The following is a 22010-nucleotide window of genomic DNA, read 5'->3' as shown; positions in this document are numbered from 1 at the left end:
TATATATATATATATATATATATATATATATATATATATATATATATATATATATATATATATATATATATATATATATATATATATATATATATTCTAATAGACCAGTTTGTCCTGAAAACAAAGACATGATGGTGCATCACAGTGTTGAGGTCATACATGATGCATTATTAGACAATTACACCAGGCGAACCGAAAAGAGGAAGAAGTGTCTCGGTCCCCAGAGGGCAGGGTAACATTCCTCCTCTTAATGATTAAATGCAGATCACCGATCATCAAGGGGCGTAGGTTTGGTGTCAACGTATAGGGAGGGACACTCTAAGCAGGGGGGAAATCTTGAGTGTCAAATACTTAATTTTTCTGCATTCTGGTGCCTTTTCTGCATACATTTATGGTGGAAATATCTTTATTTATGTAAAGGAAAAGACAACATTCAGGTACGCGACTATACCCGCTGACACAAATATAATGGAATATAATGCAGTAAGGCTCTCGGGCAATATTGCAGTATTGCAGTATTGCTTTAAAATATGTATTCTATAGTGACAGGTAAGAAGGATAATATAAATGTTTTGAAACCCTTTTTACCTCTTTTGGGGAGGGGGTTAGCTATATTTTTTTGAGGGGGACACATCCGACACATTCACCTCTTCTCAATATTGAGGGGGACACGACTATACGCCTATGCAGATCACTATTCAACCTCGACTCTCAAACGGTACACTCTGATCATTTACTTCATCCGAGTTTAGCTTGGCACCTATACTCGTGTAGAAAAACGCTCAGGAAAGAAGAACAGTGCTTCTCGAAAGTGAACAGAAACTCTGCGTGCGCGGAAGATCGTCATTTTGAAAAAGGTATAGTGTCACAGTGTTAACCCTTTCACTACCACGGTTACTACAGAAGGTTAACCCTTTACTACCACGCGACCTAAAACACAGAACACGTGACTATAGGCTATAACTCCGCCGCGCCCGCGTGCCACTTGACTTGACTGACACCTGGAGAACATTCCCACCTCTATACCTCCCAAAGCGGAGGCACGAGCTCAGCTAAGAGAACGAGAGAGAGAAAAGGAGGGAGAAACAGGAGCAGAGTGGGAGAGAGAAAGTGCTTTAATAGATAAATGATTTACAGGTATGAGATTCCCATTAGAGTCTGCTAATTGTTTCCACACCATTAGTGTGTCAGTTATCTAATGAAGGATAATTAACCAGGCACTGTAGTATATCACGCGGACGCGGTTCCCGCTCACTTCGGGAGAGGGAGGGGGGAATGCCCCCCCACACACTTGGTGCCCCCCCCCCACACTTGGTGCCCCCCCCCCCCCCCACACTTGGTTCCCTTCCCACCTGCACAGACACCTCAGTTGCATTGTGGGACAATGGTGGATTATTGAGACTGTGTGACATTGAACAGGAAGTCAAAATAGATGAGCGGACTAAGCGCTCGTCACCAACGCGAGAGACACTGGTATCGAATCCGGTTGTCAGCGTTGCCTCCGGCTTGCCCGTCCGTCATACTGGCTCAATTGGCAGTCAGCGGGAGGGAAGCCGGTGGGTGGTAATCTGGTCGTTGTAAACAGCGACTCCTACAGGTCGGTCGGGGCGCTTGCACAGCGAGGGAGGGAGATGGTGAGGGTAGTGTGAGCCTCTCACACGTTACACCTCCCCAGTGAGAGTCTGTGCTGGCAGGGGAAAAGAAGTGGCTGGCTGACTCCGCATGTATCGGAGGAAGCACGTGATAGACTTCAGGGCTCCCTAGGCCGACCAGTGGGGGGCACATGCGAGCAACGGCCAGGAAGGGGAGGGGGAGGGGGGGGGAATTGGCATAACGACTAAATTGGGATGGGAGAAAAACAGAAGTGGATAAAAAAAATAGATGTTTGTGTAGTTTTATCACACTTCGTCACCTTCTTAACCGTTTTGGCAGTGCGGCGGTGAAAGGGTTAAAAATAATGGCTTAAGGAAATTGTGTTTTTGCCTAAATCTCATCTCTTCATGATGCTGACCACCTCCAATTTGCCTAACCAATTTGAAAAGAACATGCTACCCAGTTGTGAAATTATTACAAATATGATATTTGGTTCAGTTTATCTCAAAACTTGAGAACATGACATGTCATTATTTTAAGGTGATGCAAACAATGAACATTTTGTAGTATTTTTAGTTTGTAATTTCCTGGAAAACGGATAAAAAAAAATTATTGAATCATCCTGCACATGGAGGCGTATACTAATGTAGCATCCAATGAAATGCTTTCTAGCATGACTTTTACAGCACAAGCTAGCCTCTAACTAAATTGAAAACATTATCAATGTTAGCTTGCTAGTAGATGTCCACATTAACCCTTTACAGGTTAACCTTTCGCTACCACACTACACTGTTCAACGTCTGTAGTGTGGTAGTGAGAGGGTTAACCGTCTGTAGTGTGGTAGTGAAAGGGTTAACCTTCGGTAGTGTGGTAGTGAAGGGGTTAACCACAGTATGCCAGTTAGGGTACCTTGTGTATACGGTTTACTTTTACTCATAGTATATTATATATTTCAGATTCAAATTCTTTATTGCCTATATGTATTATAACATAATATAACCAATATTATATTTCCTTAAGTCAGATCTAATGTCGCCCAAATTTCCCCAAGGGGATCAATAAAAGTAATATCGTATCTTAGATGCTTATAACAGGCTTGTGACATTTCATGACTCCTAACTGCCTCATATTGGCTGCGATTTTTGTCAGGCTATTGCCAGAAGATTATGGGCCAATAAAATATACAGCATTATTAATTAATTAATATCCTTAGACGTAATACAGTGCATACGTGAAGGGTTACCAAATAAAATAAAACATCCAACCAAAACATCTCTAAAACATTTCTTTTAATCAGATCTTTTACAGTAGGAAGTAAAACAAAAAACAAAACAAAAAATACAACTTGTAAAAAACACAAGTATATGGAATGTAAGCAAACTCGGAAAAGAGTACCAAACATTTCAACAATATACAGTAGGTTTCACTTGATGGCCAATTAATATCCATTGAGACTGTGAACTTGATACATTTAAAACAATGTAAATTACACTTGACTGATTAAAAAAATAAAAGTTTCATCTCAGTATAAGGGGTTAATATACAAAAGCCAAACAACCTTTGTCCCAAAGCTCATACTACACAACAGAGGGAAATAAACGTCTTGCCTTAAGTACTCTTATTACATCGTCATCACAGACATCTTGGTGGGCATTGTAATGAAATGACAGGTGATCACTAAAAATGGCAACTGTGGCCACAGTACGTGGCGTTTAGGAGAAACACGACGCGAGAAAACTAGGATTTCAAGTTTCTAAAATGTGCTCCGCTGGCGGCTGGGTGGCGCGGCGGACTAAGCGCTCGTCACCAACGTGTGAGACACTGGTATCGAATCCGGCTGTCAGCATTGCCTCCGGCTTGGGCCGGCCGTCATACTGGCTCAATTGGCAGAGTCAGCAGGTGGGAAGCCGGTGGGGGGGTGGTTCTGGTCGTTGTAAACTACAGGTCGGTCGGGGCGCCTGCACAGCGAGGGAGATGGTGAGGGTAGTGTGACCTCCCACACGTTACACCTCGCCAATGAGAGTCCGCGCTGGCAGGTGAAAAGATGCTGCTGGCTGTCTCCTATGTCTCTGAGGAAGCATGTGATAAGACTTCAGGGCTCCCTAGACCGACCAGTGGGGGGCACATGCGAGCAACGGCCAGGAAGGGGAGGGGGAATTGGCATAACGACTAAATTGGGATGGGAGGAAAATACAGAAAAACGGGAGACAAAAAGTGAAAATAAAAAATAAATGTGCTCCGCTAGTCTACTCCCGTTAGAAGTATTAATAAGGAGCTTATGAGCTGGAGATGCAAGAGCTTCATGTATAAGCTATTAAGCTTAGGGATGGGTGAAAGTAATCCATTGCCCGGATTTTTTGTCACTGAAACCAAAATATCCACTGAAATCCCACAAGGCGCGAGTTGTAGCATGGAGAGCTAACGTCCCGCAAGGCGCGAGTTGTAGCATGGAGAGCTAACGTCCCATCTCTCCTCTTTGCCAACGTTACCGCGAAAGGTTTGTTGCACAGCTAGCTTAAGAGTCATCTAAAAAAAGATTAAACAGCGGTTCCCGTTTGTAACATTTCCAAAATTGTGCCCAACAACATGTCGCCCACTTTGCGTAGCGTTCATAGACTCATCGATAGAGACATGCCGTTCCGTGAGCGTTAGAGACCAACTGCAGACAGAGAGGAGGTAATGTAATTATTACAAACGGTTAAACAACCGATTTGACCGACGATACGCATTAAGCATCGGGTATGTCGCCGCGCGTCGATATGTCCGCGGAGCGAGGCGTAATAAAAACCGGGAGTGAGCCACCCGTGTGCGAGACGTCGTTATTGCCGCTGCAACGCTCTTTTAGATGCGTTCTAAAAATAGATTTACCTATACAATCACTCGAGCACTGGATCAGGGAACACATGATCCAATCCACTTTATTTATAAAGCACATTACCTCTGGCCCTCCCTAGTATAATCAAAGAGAGCAGGTATGAGGTTCCATGGTAAACGGTAAGACCATGTCAACAGGGTTAAACTCTCAGTACAATGAAAATAATTTTTTTAACAGAAGGTGCGTTTTGACAAGATTCACCCAAAATGTTAGAACCGGTTGTGAAAATGAACGACTAAAGCCTTGTCAACAAAACCATGCCATTTCAGATAGCCAATCAGCTTCCTCTTCAAGTCACATCTAGCTCGTGTGATTGGCCCATCATCAGTCACATCAAGCCCAAGTGGTGCCATGTAGGCCTATCGAGCATCTCTATAGTGTCTAGTCAACAGAAGGCCACGCCCCCCTCCTCAGCCTATAGCGGGTCGGCTGTGCTCAGAGAGAGTGACCTAAGAAACGCATAACAAATCAAATGATACATCTGAAGCTGAAGAAATTATACTTTTAACATTCCACAATAAGCCATTTGTGATTGAATTAAAACGTTGTTGTGGATCTTTGGTGCGTCCTCCTCCTCTTCACTCAGCCTCCTGCTCCAGTTCTCTCTTCAAGCTGCAGAGGAGAAAGCCCAACGTTAAAAACGTGCTTATCATCTTTTTTATTATTATTATTATTATTATTATAGTAAACTGGTTTCCTGTACATTTCAAAAAGAAATTCCACACTTGCTCATAGTTTACACATTTGACTTTAATAGTTAATGGCGACAGTGACTCAGGAGGTAGAGCAGTCGTCAGGTAATCCGATGGTCCCCCGGTTCGATTCCCACCCCAGCGTGTCGAAGTGTCCTTGAGCAAGACACTTAACCCCCTAACTGCGCCCGATGAGCAGGTCGGCACCTCGCAGGGTTGCCTTTGCAGTCGGTGTGTGAATGTGTGAGTGAACAGGTGAAATGTGAGGAACAAAATTGTAAAGCACTTTTGATAAAAGCCGCTATATAAATGTACCGTTTACACAGCCTCAGAGGGACGACCCCTGACCTCAGACCACCGTGTTGTGTGTCGACTTGTAACCGGTCTTAGCCGACCCCTTAATTTATTCCTATTTATTGTGTTTATATGTATGAAATCGCCGATACAGTAAGCGGCGTCTCGCTCCGTAAGCCCATCGTGGCTGTAAATGACTGTAACCTCGAGCGTCTTACGAGTGGAACTAAAGGTTTGAAGCGGTGGCTAAGGGTTGGGTACCATTCACATTTGAACCGATACCTGTACATCGATACCGGTAACCCAACGGTACCTTTTTCCGGTACTTTAGTCTCTAAAAATGTAATCTACCTACCTCAGTTGTAAAAAAAACAATTTGTCCAAACTTCCAAATGATTTATTATCATTATTATTTAGAATAATGTGTTAATATATATATATATAATATTACAGCGAGCGTTGTCTGCATCTAGCTTTGTAAAGTGTAACCACACTTGTGACAGTTTTTCGGCTTGCCATTGCCCCGACTGCTTTGTTGTTGAATCAAATCGTAGTTAAGCGTGTATTGTGCACGTGAACGTTGGCGTCATCGGACATAAAAAAACATTTCGGTACTTTTTTTTTTACAGTACCGAAATGTGGCACCGGTGGATCTCATGTGAATCGGTACTCGGGTATAGTACAGACGCCGTGATTCGGTCGATACCCTTTTTTAAAAGTACCGGATTCGGTACCAATCACATCCCTAGCGGTTGGCCGACCTCACCTTTTCAGATAGGCGTGGACGTTGTCGTGGCCGTGGTACTTGGCCAGGTAGACCAGCACGCCCGTGGCACAGCGGCCGTCCCGCGCCCGGCAGAAGCTGCAGTTGCAGATGCCTCTGCATGGCGGGCACTGCCACTCCTACAGGAACAAACACAAACATCAGCACGGCGGGGGCATTGCCGGAAAACAGAACACATCACCCCAGTCCTCTACTCCCTTCACTGGCTCCCAGTTAACCAGCGGATCAGCTTCAAGGTTCTCCTGCTGGTCTATAAGGCCATAAACCACTCCGGCCTAGTGTTGTCATGATACTGGAATTTCGAACTATGATACGATACCTTGAAAAGTATCGATATTCAATACCATTTTCGATACCACGGGGGAAAAGGTTCAATCTTAAAATGTAAAAAAAAAATTAAATATTTTTTTTTATAAATTTTGCTTTTGTTGCTGGTTGATTCTCCTCAGCTTCTCTCTGGCACTATAAGAGAAGATAAATATAACACTTTTAAAACCATTTGTTTATCTTTAGATCACACATTTAAAAATAACTGTTCATCTCACTTCAATCATTTTTATTGCAGAACATGGTATTTTCTCAAGCAGACAGATTTCAACACTGTAATCTGTGTTGCATCTACCTGACAAACTGAACTGTTTGTATTACAGTCATATTCCAACTTAACTGAATGCACATGTGTGTGTGTGTGTGGACTACTGTACTATTACATGTATTGAAATGAACAATGCAACTTCCTTATACAAAATCTTTTTTTATTTTTATTTTTTATGAATAATTAAATATCGATATTTCGGGAAATGAGTATTGAAACCGGTTTTAAATATTCAGAATCGATACGTATCGATTTTTCGATATTTTTGACAACACCACTCCGGCCCGACCTATCTCCAGGACCTCCTCTCAACCTGCGTCCGGGTCACTCAGGTCTGGGCAATCTGTCGAATCAGCTGCCGGGGTCCATCAAGGCCTCAGTCTCCCTTGCTTCTTACTTTCATAGTTTGATCATTTATATACTGCATACTATCATGACTTTCATTACTTATCTCGTATGAAGTAACGATCCATTCCTATCCTTGCTTGATTTGTGTTTTGTTTGTCCTGTTTATTTTGTGATCTTGTATGTTGGTTTACTTATTTTGTAATGTCATTTCTCAGTTGATTTTGTTGTTGTAGACTGTTTCAATGTCCAATGATTTTTTTGTGTGTTATTATTATTATTATTTGTATTTATTTTTTTGAAAATGTACATACGTTGTATTGTGTTAGGAGCCCCTCAAAAACGAGATGCTACATCTCAAGGGGTTATTCCGAATAAAGAATTTCAATATATATAGGGCCTGTTTTTTTTTTTATCTGCTCCTAAGTTTTGTTTATTTTATTCATTTGAAATGTTTTTATGTTTTAAACCTTTTTATTCCATTTAAAATTTAGTTTTCCTTTTGCTGTGAAGCACCTTGAGAGCTCACCGAGTTTAAAGTGTGCTCTATGAATTAAATCTATTATTATTTATTATTTCACTCCTACAGGAACGAACAAAACAAACGACAGCTTCTTTTTTTTGTCAAAGCAGTTTCTCTATCCGCGGCGATGTCATCTATAGGCGCGCTGTGGCCTCGACCCTTACATCTCTGCACTCCTGTCCGTCCGTCCCTCTTCCCTCAGATTCATCACTAATGATACGACACTCACTGTGTCCTTGTCCTCGCTGATGAGAGGCGCAACAAACACTGGTATTTGTTCATAAAAAAAAAGAAAAAGGCCCTTATTGGGAAGCTACCTCCTTATACTAACTACATATTGGAATGGAATTTTGGTACCTATGGAAGGCCCTATAATCACTGGCTGGTCCCTCGAGGGTCTTCAGGTTTAAAATTAAATAAAAAACAAACTAAATGTATATAACAGAGGGTGGGGAAATGAACACCAGAAAGTATTTAACCCTTGTGCCTCCTTAGCAACCATTTCCTGTATTTAGCCTTTTTGTGTGTGTGTGTGTGTACAACGGTGGCTGTGTTGATGATTATGTCATGAAATTGGGTCCGTTTGCTTATTTTCCATATATTTACAGAATTTGAGAAGATTACATTTTGAAAACCACTAAAAGAAAGTGACTAATATTAGAGGACAAAACGACCCCAGTGGTTTATTTCATGCCATTAGGGGGATAGGGTTAGGGTTACCCTAACCCTATCCCTAACCCAAACTGGAATATAAGGGGTTACAATTCGGAAATCTTTGGAATCTTTAGATAGATATGTTGAGTTAGGTTCATAGTGGTATTCATAATTACGTTTTTTTTATGACCTTCAACGTTGATGCAATCTTTTCACGCACTGATGATGTGCCAACTCTGTCAGTTAACCTAACAAGGCTAAGAAGGGTTAAGCTGTGGGTGGTAAGCGACGTGTCAAAAGCCACTGGCAAGTAACCCATCAACGTATGATTTCGCCAAAATTTGGCCGGTAAAAATCGACTGGGTCTGGTCGTGGAGACGCCGCTCACCGGGTCCAGCAGGGCGTCCCGGACCTCCTCCCCATAGCGGTTGCGTAGACATGGGCCACAGAACTGGCCCCGCACCCCGTTGCACTCTCCGTTCCTGCAGTTGGTCTTGGTGTCGATCGTCTTCTGGCGGCACTGGTGGCAGGTGGATCCCTGAGAGACGAAGGTGATGATTATTTTATAGTCAACGGAGACACTAAAGGCAATTTAAATGTCTTTTGTGCATGTCCCTCCTAAGCTCCTTGCTCAAGGGCACTTGGGCGGGATGGGGGGGCAGATGTAATACCAGCCACCCCCTTTTCAGTCACCAGTCACTCACAGCTGGAATACACCCTCCTGGGATCAAACCAGCAACCTTTTCGGTTACCCCCCACTTACCCAGAGTGCAAACCCCCCCCCCCCCCCCTCCCCACCTGTCTGTACATAGCTGCAATTAATCCTTTTTAAATATCTGTAGATACTATATCTGTACATATCCCTTACCCACTCTTACTAGTTACGCTGCTGGCCAGTAGGACTTACTACCACAGTGTCTTTATACCTGTAACACTGGACATATTATTATTAATACTACAACTCTGTACATACATCTGATTAGCGCTATTACTCAGTAGTACTAATTTATGTATAATTAATAAAGTTCAATCACCTGTGCATTGTATATTACTATTGTACCGTTACGTTTGCACTCTGGTTGGACGCCAAACTTCTTTTCATTGTACTGTATGATGACAATACATTTGAATCTAATCTTGGGGGGGGGGGGGGTGAACTGCCCCTTTAACTCATTCAGCGCCAAACACGTAATATTACGCGTTTCGTCGCCAACGCTTGAGCGCCAAACACGTAATAATAATACGTTTTTAGATCCTTTGATCTTTTCCCTCTGATCAATGCCGATCGAATATCACCAGGTGGCAGTATCGCCTACCTTTGAACTGAAATGGCTTGGATACACGTTTTCCTTTTTTTTTTGGTAAGGGCTCCTCCTCCTGCTTGAACAGAGATTCACAGCGATCGCTTCGAAATTCCGTTGCCGAAGCGTATTTCCCATCGAAATGTGTATAGACATATTATACACTGGCAATCGCGATGGCGATGCGATCACTTGGAATTATTCTTTTTGGAATACCTTCTGGCTAAGGTAAGGTATATTCTACGTATATTTTACCGAACCTGAAACATGTTTTTCTAACGATCACAGTTGTGTTTTACCAGACGTAAAACATGCTCGTCAAACACAATCACAGTTTTGAGTTAAAACGACCCCCCCCCCCCCCTTGATGATTTTGTGAAGGCACATGTGTACATGGTATATACCTTTGATTTGGGGTTTCAGGGGATCAACCAGAACTAGGGATGTCCGATATTATCGGCCTACCGATATTGGCATTAAAATGTGATATCGAAAAATATCGTTATCGGCTTTCAAAGAAATATATATATATACTTACATTTCTATAACCTTTATTTACTCAGGCAAGCAAGTAAGAACAAATTCTGATTTAATTTATTGTCAAAACTATGCATAATGTTATGTTAATTCCACAACAAGACATATGTAATGTTAATTACCTGATATTATTCAGTTTTTTGGGGGGGAAACCCTGCATATATCGGTACCGGTTGATATCGGTATCGGAAATTAAGAGTTGGAAAATATCGGTATAGGTAAAAAAGCCAATATCGAGCATCCCTAACCAGAACGGTTTGGGCTTATTGCATATAACACGTTTTATCTCACGATCTATGAAAAAATTAATGGATTATCTTGGAAATGCGCGATGTTTAGCGTGTAATAAACTACAAACTAGTGTGTAGAAACAAACAATTTTTTCCATGTCTCCACAACTAGAATACAGAAGAACAAACACACAGCTCTGCAAACATCGTGAAACACCGCGGAAAAACGACTATCAAGCTGGCCATCTAGCGGTAGAGATAACCGCTAAGCGTGGCGCTCAAAGTGTTAAGCATTTAGGCGGGAGTTCTGCCAGGCCCATCATCACAGCCCGGTGCCCTTGTGTCGGTTCGTGAACGTGAAGCCCGTCTCACCGTGGCCCGGTTGTAGACCTTCTCCCTCACGTTGGTGCAGATGAGATCCAGCTCGGCCTGCGTGACCTCCTCCACCGGACGCACCACGTGGGGGAACGCCATGTGACTGTGACGTCGTGGCTGCGCCTGGAAGACGGGTCAAAGGTCAGAATCACTCAGGTCAGCATCACTCAGGTAAACATCACTCAGGTCAACACCACTCAGGTCAACACCACTCAGGTCAACACCACTCAGGTCAACACCACTCAGGTCAACATCACTCAGGTCAACATCACTCAGGTCAACATCACTCAGGTCAACATCACTCAGGTCAACATCACTCAGGTCAACATCACTCAGGTCAACATCACTCAGGTCAACATCACTCAGGTCAACATCACTCAGGTCAACATCACTCAGGTCAACATCACTCAGGTCAACATCACTCAGGTCAACATCACTCGGGTCACTCAGGTCAACATCACTCAGGTCAACATCACTCAGGTCAACATCACTCGGGTCAACATCACTCAGGTCAGCATCACTCAGGTCAACACCACTCAGGTCAACACGACTGACTCAGGTCAACATCACTCAGGTCACTCAGGTCAACATCACTCAGGTCAACATCACTCAGGTCAACATCACTCAGGTCACTCAGGTCACTCAGGTCAACATCACTCAGGTCAACATCACTCAGGTCAACATCACTCAGGTCAACATCACTCAGGTCAACATCACTCAGGTCAACATCACTCAGGTCAACATCACTCAGGTCAACATCACTCAGGTCAGCATCACTCAGGTCAGCATCACTCAGGTCAACATCACTCAGGTCACTCAGGTCAACATCACTCAGGTCACTCAGGTCAACATCACTCAGGTCAACATCACTCAGGTCAACATCACTCAGGTCAACATCACTCAGGTCAACATCACTCAGGTCACTCAGGTCAACATCACTCAGGTCACTCAGGTCAACATCACTCAGGTCAACATCACTCAGGTCACTCAGTGAAACATCACTCAGGTCAACACCACTAAGGTCAACATCACTCAGGTCAACATCACTCAGCTCAACATCACTCAGGTCAACATCACTCAGGTCAACATCACTCAGGTCAACATCACTCAGGTCAACATCACTCAGGTCAACATCACTCAGGTCACTCAGGTCAACATCACTCAGGTCAACATCACTCAGGTCAACATCACTCGGGTCAACACCACTCGGGTCAACACCACTCGGGTCAACACCACTCGGGTCAACACCACTCAGGTCACTCAGGTCAGCATCACTCAGGTCAACATCATTGACCTGAACTAGATGCTTCCAGCACCTGTAATGCCCTCCGACTGACTGAAGGTTCTTCCTTCTCTCGCTGCATTTTAAAAGTATGATCTCGGACCACTGTGTGTCGACTGAGCTGATTTTTTATTGTGTCAATATGTATGAAATGGCTGATACTCTTGTTTTGTGAGCTCATCGGCGCTGTAAATGAGGGTAAAGGTTCGAGGAGGCAGCTTGACCGACCTGCTCATCGACCTCCTCGTAGTGCCGGCCGCGGCGCACCAGGCTGAACTTGTCCTCGGGGTCGTCCTCCGGGGCAGGGCTGGGGGGCCCGTCCACCTGCGTGCGGGACCTGGTGTGGGGCCGAGAGGTGCACTCCGGGTTCCTCCTGCGGGATCCGGGGGGGCCCCTGGACTGACGGGGGGCCCGACGGGGCTGGAGGAGGGTAAAGAAGAGGTCAGGACAGAGAGTGTTTTCCCCACCCCCCAAGTAAAGGCTTGTGTTGGGCGTCAGTGTGCCCACAGAAACCCAGCCCCTTTCTGGGCTTAATACCAGGGGAATCGTGAAACCCCGCCCCTTTCTGGGCTTAATACCAGGGGAATCGTGAAACCCCGGCCCTTTCTGGGCTTAATACCAGGGGAATCGTGAAACCCCACCCCTTTCTGGACTAATACCAGGGGAATCGTGAAACCCCACCCCTTTCTGGGCTTAATACCAGGGAAATCCTGAAACTCCACCCCTTTCTGGGCTTAATACCAGGAAAATCATGAAACGCTGCCCCTTTCTGGGCTAATACCAGGGAAAATCCTGAAACCCCACCCCTTTCTGGGGATAATACCAGGGGAATCCTGAAACCCCGCCCCTTTCTGGGCTTAATACCAGGGAAATCGTATAAACCCTACAACTTGGTGGAATGAACTACCCACCCCAGTTAGGACAGCCAAAACCTGTCCTATCTTTCGCCGTCGACTAAAGACCCACTTCTTCAACCATTATCTAAAAAAAAAAATTTAATAAAGAAATTAAATATTATAATATATATACATACATCTAACCCTAACTCACCTTAGTGTCATGTACTTGTCCTAATATACTAACCTACACTGTAGCACTCAACACTTTGATGAACATTGTTACTCAGCTGATAAGAGTTGTGTCCTTCCTGATGACTTGTCGTACAGAACTTTATTTTTCATTTTAAAAAGGGCATTTCTGACAATTAGTTATTTGAGATAAAAAAAATTATATTCCTTGATTCAGAACTATTTTATCACAGATGAACAACACTTTCAATGCGAATGGTTGATTTGAATTTCAATGACTTTCTAAGCACCTTGTTTAAAAGAAATTGGCTGTTTAACACTTTGAGCGCCACTCACGGCTAAACTCGGGTTTACGATTGTGACGTTGAAAGCCACGTCACGGCTTTTCTCGGATTTTTTTTAATTTATTAGCGATCTGAAATCATATTGCATCACCCGAGCCTACCGTTGGATATCCAGGGGCCGCCGGCGATCAGATGTGAAAATCACCCTTTTGGAATGGACTCAATGAAAATGGATGGGGGGAAAAGAATATTCCAGTCCACATTTTCCAGTCCACTGATGCAGCCGGAGTTACCAGAGTTCATTCTGGAGCCTCTGAGCCGCGGCGAGCATGGGTTATACTGTACACATGTTGGATCAATATACTTATCGATTTTTTCGAATGGTGATCAGGAATTGGAATATACCACTTGGATACCATCTGATGTCAGGTAAGGAATCTATGTTATCAGTGTTAGGATAATCAGACTCGTTTTCATCGAGATATAAGCGTTTCCACTATATGTGATATGGCTGTTTCACTGTAAAAGCCATGAGGAAATAATAGCAGCGATTATCAGTGCACGGCACGAGCGCACACATATACTATCGACCATCTAGCGTTTATTTGAAAACGATTCATAAATAGACCGACAAATGATAACGTTCTGGAATATTCCAGTAAAAGGCGATTATCAGGGAATGTGTTGTTTTTTCTTCAAAAGAGTGCTTTTCAAAATGCTATAAAAAGGAAATGAAGCGATAAAAACACAATCTGCTTTGCCAATGTTGACTGGAAAATGATTCTTTGATAAGCGATGGGCAGATTAGACACATAGCATAATTTAAAACATAGATTAGGCGATATTAACGTTACATGGGCCGTGGACCGTGGCATCAACAGGGTAAAAAGGAAAACACGGTGTGGCGCTCAAAGTGTTAAGGAATTCCAGGCCTTGACTTTTTTTGGACAAAAATCAAGCACTTTAAGCACTTCAAGGACCTTGTGCTTACGAACCCTGTGTGCGTTACGACACATTCTACCCAAGGTGGAACCACTGGAGATGTGATGTTTCGTTTCGTTGGACACAAGACGGAAGGTTCCAACTGGAGGTTCCACTCACCGTGTTGGACGCCGACAAGGCCATCCCTCTGGGGAACATCCCTCCCACCTTGTGCAGCTCTGCCATCAGCTTGGCGAGCTAAATGAAAGAAAAAACAAACACAAAAACGACATTCGGTCAAAACCGTCAACTCTGGAGATACAAAAAAAAAGGTCCCAATTAAACTTTGAAATTTGAGTCTTCAAGTTTTACATTTAGTCTTTCGGCAAACACTTTAACCAAAAGTGACTTAAAATCAGGGGTGTAAAGTACTTGAGTAATTGTACTTCGTTACAATACTTAAGTACTGTTTTTGGGGGATTTGTACTTTACTCGAGTATTATTAGGTTTGTATACTTCTGTACTTTTACTCAATTACATTAAAAAAAAAAAAACACACTTTTTACTCCTTACATTTAAAATGCAGACCTACACAAAGTACAAATCTTGCAGGTCCAACTATTTTAATGAGTATATTTGTTTCTCTGGCCAAACTAACGTTAACGCTATTAATCCTGCGGCCGCAGTTTATTTAAAAACAGCCAATCAAATCCCCATTCAATGGAAAATGAACCCGCCCATACCCATGCTGATTGGTCCTTGTGCAAGACTAGAAAGAGAGGATCTTTGATTCAACACCTGCTATCAGAAGAATAGACTGTCAGAAAAAAAGGTTTTTAACTTTTACTTTTTAGTACATTTAAAAGTAGAAACTTTTTGACTTTTACTCAAGTGTGTTTTTAGCCAGATACTCCCGACTTTAACTTACGATTTTGAGATGGTACCCATACTTTCACTTAAGTATAATTTCTTTTCCTGCTTAAAATTATGTATAATAAACATAGAGAAGTAGAATTAGGCAACCACAGTCATAAATTGATATACTTTTTTTTATTCCACCAAATACTTTTTTTTGTCTGCGGTGGAAGATTCAGCAGGTTTTTATTTTAATTTAATTTTAAATCATACCATTGCTTTGTTCTCCTGGATATTCAGAGCCCTCTTGTCCATGAAGCTGGGCTCTCCAGAGTCGGAGTCGGACTCGGCGTCTCTGGGCTGAGGGAGCGGTTCCGACACAGCGGGCCTCTTCTTTTGACCCGGTGGCTTCCTGGCGGGGAACTTCATGGCCACCTTCAGCGTCTGGCCCGGCTTGCGGCCTCGCCTGCGAGGTTCCGAGTCCACGTCGACTTTCTGAAAGGCAACGCGCGGCGTTAAAAGATCAAACCCTGCGTGACGATAACAGCACGGAGTACGACTCAACTCTCGGGTCTAACTGGCCACCGGTGATTCACCCCCAGTACGTTGGGTACTGTTTGTCATGTTGGCCGAACAAGAGATCACTCTACTGTCACACATGTCATACATCATATACCATATAGAGCAGGGGTGTCAAACTCATTTTCACAGAGGGCCACATCAGCATTATGGTTGCCCTCAAAGGGCCAAAGACCGTATAAATGTTAATGTAATGTAAAATAAATGTAGCTGAAAAATGAAGATGCGAACGAGAAGGAAGGAGGAGAAAACAATTATGAAGGAAAGAGAAATGGAGAACTCACAGGAAGAGGAGAGTTCAATGGAGCAGAACCCCCGAGGCGAGACCGAGAAGGAGCAGGCGGAGGAAGGGGGAGTCTCGGCTGAGACGGACAAGGAAATGCCAGGATGGGCCGTGCTCATGCAGGCCGGGATATTGGCGACCATAAAATTGAACTCGGACACGATGCAGGAGACCATAAAACTGAACTCGGACACGATAAGAAATGATATTGGGAAGTTACGGGAGGAATTGAGGAAGGAACAGGAGGACTTCAGAGGTGAAATGAATACAGAACTCAAAAGGGTGGATGAGAAGATGGCGGAACAGGACAGAAACGTAACAGAGGTACAGACTAGAACGGCGCAAACGGAGGAATGGAACACAGAGATACACGAGGTGTTAACGTGTGCGATTCAAAAACAAGAACAGATGGAGACAAAGATATCGGACATGGAGGGGAGGTCACGGAGAAATAACATCAGAATATGGGGATTGAAAGAAGGAGTCGAAGGGGAATCGGTGATCCAATATGTGGAAAAGCTTATCAAGGAACAACTAAAGGAGACGGGACTGGAAAAAATGGAGATACAGAGGGCCCACAGGGCGTTGGCTCCGAGACCGAAACCGGACAGACCTCCGAGGGCGGTGATTATTAACTTTCTGAGATTTGAGATTAAGGAATTGATACTCAGAACCGCGTGGACCAATAAGATAGAAATCGAGGGGAAAAGACTGTCGTTTGATCACGATTACTCGACAGCGGTAGCAATAACACGCAGGTCCTACGCGGGACTGAAGAGAATTCTGAAAGAAAACGGAATGAAATTCCAATCACCCATGACCTCGCTAAGGATTCACTGGAAGGAAGGGACGGTGACGTACGCGACGGCGCGGGAGGCGGCGGAGATGAGGCGACGGGGGATGCAGATGGCGGAGGACGGAGAAGGAAGGGGACAGGAGGGCCAGACGCGGAGCCTGCAGCAGAGATTGGAGAAAGCACGCAGATGGACCAGAGTAGGAGATCGAAACCCGGGAGAGGAGGGAGGAGAGATAGTCCAGTCATTATATGAAAAAAACCTAGGACAAATTGCAACAGTAGCAAACTCAACTGATTTTGTATCCTCATTATGTCCTTAGTGAGGGAAAAAAAGTCCCAAGGAATCCAATCATGGGAAAGTTTTGAAAACGACCTATATATATTCATATCGAAAAATGCCTGTTACAACATAGTGGTGAAAATTTTACTTTTAGATATCACTATAAAAACTCACAAGCTGATTACACACACAAAGACAAGAAAAAAAGTCAATCACAACTTCATTGAATTATTCCGTTTACTCATGCAAATCACACATTATCTTATTTGATATGCACCAATTAGCATACACGCCAGAACTAATCAAAACATTTGATAAAGACATTTTTTTCTTCTTGGAATATTAGTAGATTAGTAGAGTCCACGAGGATGGGGCTCAAGGGTTTATGTCCGTGGGGATAGGTCCATGGAGATGGGTTTTTTTTAATAATAGGCGGAAATTACATATTTGTACAGCATGCAAAACACTACATGATTCTTGCACAAAACTACATGGGCTTAACATAAATTTGGTATGTCTGTATAGGGGAGGCTTGTAGGTACCCATGTAACCCAATACCATTAACATATATTGAGGTAGAAGGCCAAGGGACCATTTGAAAAATGGTGATGGCCATATTTCCCTCCCCAAAAAATCGTCTTAACTTTGAATAATTAGGTATGTAGCCCCCTTTCCAATGAGGTAACATGACATGGTTGGTCTCATTGGAAACCCGAGGTTGTCTAGAATCAAATGGTATCTTTACTTTTGAGCTACCTCAAAATTTGAACGCGTCACAATCTCTGAAAGACAGTGTCGTCAGTGATCCTGCCAGCAATCAAGTAGGTGTCAAAACATTAAAAAAAAACACATTTCCCATGATGGGATTCCTTGGGACTTTTTTTCTCTCACTAAAGACATATTGAGGATACAAAATCAGTGAGTTTGCTAATGTTGCAATTTGTCCTAGGTTTAGCCTAATTCTGGCCTATAATTACTGGACTATAGGGATAACAAAACATTGAAAAAAAAACACATTTCCCATGATGGGATTCCTTGAGACTTTTTTTCTCTCACTAAAGACATATTGAGGATACAAAATCAGTTGAGTTTGCTAATGTTGCAATTTGTCCTAGGTTTAGCCTAATTCTGGCCTATAATGACTGGACTAAGAGGAGAAGGCCGAGGTGAGACGTGACAGACCGGAGACGGACGAGGAGGCCAGAGACGGAGAAGGAGAGGAGGCGACGAACGGATGAGTACACGCACAAGAGATTGAAAAAACTATCCAAATAGAGACAAAATATAGAAACTGAAATAACATATACATAAACACACATTCCCAGGTAGAGGCAGGATATAGGAACGAACATAACGTATACATGGACACATAATACACATGAAAATATAATTAGGTATGATAGACGGAACGAGTTGGAAGGGATTAAGGGGATAAATGGACATCACATAGAAAATAGAGAGGAGGAAAAGAAAGTAAAAAGGGGTACACAGAAGACACCACACACGGGTTTGGGAGGAAGGAGGGACATTGGAACATATGTGACACCTGGCAGCGCTACTGACCAGAACTCGGCCCGCCCCCTTCTCGTCTAGACGTGAATTTTTTTTTTTTTTTTGGGTGTGTTTTTTTTTTCTTCATATTATTATAAATTGAATGTATAAGCACATATATACTATAAAAACGAACAGTTAGAATATCTAAAAATAGTAACAACCTTCAGTGGAACGGGGGCGTAATAACAATTTGCATTTGAATCGAATCTAAACCTTGGGGGGAGAGGCAGCCCGCAGCGCAACGCCCCTACAAGACCTATACACCTGTTGGCACCTGGTGACACTTTTAATGTGTCTTGCGTTGAGAGATGGATGCAAAGACGATCGCTGCTGAACAAAATATCTGCTTCAGGAAGAGCCATCGATGGATCGCATTTAATGAATGGGTTCTTAATGGACTTTTTTTACCCAGGTCCAGTCCCCGAACCACCGCGCAAACCGGACTCTTGAGATGAAGAAGAAGATTCGGATGAAGACGTATTGCCTGATATCGATCCGATACAGCAGCGCGCGGATGATTCTGAAGAGGAAGATGACTTATTGCAGCGCGCGGATCAATCAGATTTAGAGGATGATTCTGTTCACAGCGGGACCGTCACACCGGGCTATTCAACGGAATTAACGATGAGATGTCGAAGATATGATGTCTGTTGTAACCGTAGACCGTGACACCAATGAAGAATTGGAAAAAATAAGAACGTTTGATTGCAAATGCTATAAAGAGCGGAAAGAGAATTCCGAACGGCAGGCGTTGTCGTGTACAACAAAACTGTCGGAAGAATTGATATACAAAAGCAGACTGGACATGGCCTCGTTGACGCCTAAAGAGAGGGACATGTGTCTGCTCTCGGCTATACAAACAGGCATAAATGATTCTGAAGTCACGCAGAGCACCAAGAGAGTAAACACCATTCGCAAAGCTTCACGGACAGTTTACAGATTCCATAACGTCGTGGTCTGCCGTACAACATTCTGCTTTCTCCATGGGTAAGTCTGTGCCATTATTATTCTGTGTGTATGTGTAACTATGAGGGATAAATCCTCGTTTTTGACGCGCAATTAGAATAAACGTAATTCTGCTTGTAACATCCTAGTAGTATGCACAAACTCAGATGAATGTCATGGCAATCATAGTGTGATGTCACAGTAGAACCGGTTAGTACAGGCTAGTAGTACATTCTTGAACGTTGTGTTGTCATAGTAGTGATGTCATAGCAGACCCTTGATTGATTAAGTTTATTAACAGATTGCAGAATGGGTACAGTACAGTACAGCTCAATACACAATTGTTAAGAGGATGCAGACCTGAGAAAGACTTTCGTCTTGTTTCCATCAGGGTCCCCCATTTTCAATTCATCATGACACACACGACATACAGATAGACAGTACTGCTACATCTATACATTTATGACATACCAGATTTTCAAATACAGTACTGTTTGTGATACAAAAAAAAAAAAAAAAAAAAAAATCCAGAAAAAGAGTGTATATACATTTGACATAGAAACTGCATTGGGGAGGTTGGGTAGGTGGGGTGGGGCTGTACATTGGAGGTGGGGGGGGGGGGGGGGGGGTTGGGTAGGGGGGGGGACACTGTACATTGGAATACTGACAAAGCCATGCTTGGTCTTTATTGTACAACTGGGTTAGGACATTTGTAGGGGCCAGTTTTGAATTGCAGTCTCCCGTAGGTGTTCTTTGAGAGTGTTTTTGAAGGTGGGTAGTGATTCACATTCCTTCCAGACCTGCACTCATTGTATAACAGTACTATACAATAATATTCTATATAGTGCAAAGCACGTGACTGTATTGAAGACAATATCATTAGCTCTAGCAGGGACTGCGTGTATGTGTGTATAATAATTATTTCAAATTGTTATTTTTTTTTGTTTAGGATAAGCTGTGGACTTCTCAAAGCTATTATCAAGCACTACAAGACAAATGGACTGACACCACGTGATAGAAAAAAACAACCGAGAAACCGAGAACTCACAAAAAGTTTCTCTGTAAAGAAGACAGTCAACGTGTTGTGGATCTTCTCACCAATTATGCAGAGGTCCATTCTATTGTCTTGCCTGGTAGACATCCTGGCCACAGAGACTACAGTGCCAAGTTACTTCCAAGCAATCTGACAAAAGCGTCACTCTGGCGTCTCTACAAACCTGCTGGGGAGGAAGCAGGTATGTGTGTTTGTTATTTATTAATTTATTTCATGAAGGCTGTGCAGCTGGAGAGAGACTTAAGACTATTGCTCACCACTCTTCTGCAGTCAAGTAAGCTCTTGGTTATCTCAGGCCCATTGCCATCTATAGGACGAGGTGACATGAGGTACAGCCGTCTGGACTGCAACATTCCATAATGTAATGGATAAATGATAATTTTCTACTGTTCTATAATAAGCATGATCTGTTCAACTGTGAAATGCAATGTTGAAGGAGCCAAGCTGCTTTCATCAAATATCCTTCTCACAATACAATCTCTCCAATGTACTTATTGACATCACTTAAGTTCAAGCCCCCCTCCATAAACCACTTGTGTTTACACATCAATTGTGTAAATTTGCAGCATAGACCAGTCCTGAGTAGCCATCCTCTGGCATTGTGTATATGTAATGTGTACTATTACCAAGACAAAGACATTAACGATCTAACATTCCATAAACCACTTGTGTTTACACATTAATTGTGTAAAATTTCAGCATTAAGTACGCCAGTCTTGAGTAGCCATCCTCTGTCATTGTGTATGTAATGTGTACTATTACCAAGACAAAGACATTAACAATCTAACATTCCATAAACCACTTGTGTTTACACATCAATTGATTAAGTACACCAGGGCCCTATTCCCCGTACCTGGTTCAACTAAGTCGATCAAGAGTCCCATTATCCAGATTCAGTTAACCCGATGTTTGAAGCCGGGATTTTCCTGTTCCTCGAAGGTGGATTCAGTCTCGTTAACTCGAACCAGACTTGAGACCCAGGATAAGTGCGCGCGGCCGCTTCAGTTGAAAAGCCAGCACTTATCGATAGCAGAGATCCTGATTTTCTAACGGCATTGATTGATTAATTGATTTAAAACTTTATTAACAGATTGCAGTACGGCTCAATCGCCTCGCCGACAAGTTAAATGCGTTATCTATAGGCTAATTTTAAGTCCCTCATTACCTCAATCAATCAGATTATATTTCTTTAAACTTGCCTGCTGGCAGTAGGTTTATGGATTGAATAATCAAATGAGATCTTGCTAGCGAAAATAATGAGTTAAACTGTTATACAGAATAAGGATACGGCTCTCTTACCCATTGATTGATGTATGGTGGATCTTTTACTTATCTGCACTGTGGTGTAACG

The 22010-nt window shown here is 43.0% G+C and overlaps 1 protein-coding gene across 1 annotated transcript in view; it reads right to left on the bottom strand.

Annotated features, from left to right (window-relative positions):
* Nucleotides 1-2867: 2867 nt before the first annotated feature.
* The window catches only part of cdca7a (cell division cycle associated 7a), a 49543-nt gene continuing 30400 nt past the window's right edge, over nt 2868-22010 (bottom strand). The window contains exons 4-10 of the mRNA XM_084313761.1: nt 15442-15663; nt 14494-14571; nt 12309-12500; nt 10796-10921; nt 8744-8893; nt 6221-6357; nt 2868-5080 (exon numbers count right to left, since the gene is read on the bottom strand). Coding sequence (XP_084169887.1) covers nt 5047-5080; nt 6221-6357; nt 8744-8893; nt 10796-10921; nt 12309-12500; nt 14494-14571; nt 15442-15663 — 939 coding nt within the window. The 3' untranslated portion in view covers nt 2868-5046. The remainder of the gene's footprint in view (nt 5081-6220; nt 6358-8743; nt 8894-10795; nt 10922-12308; nt 12501-14493; nt 14572-15441; nt 15664-22010) is intronic.

This window comes from Notolepis coatsorum, assembly GCF_963971535.1.
Source record: "Notolepis coatsorum genome assembly, chromosome: 5".
Classification (NCBI taxonomy): Eukaryota; Metazoa; Chordata; class Actinopteri; order Aulopiformes; family Paralepididae; genus Notolepis; species Notolepis coatsorum.
Note: the sequence above shows the minus strand (reverse complement) of the source record. Positions and strands in the feature narration are given on the sequence as shown.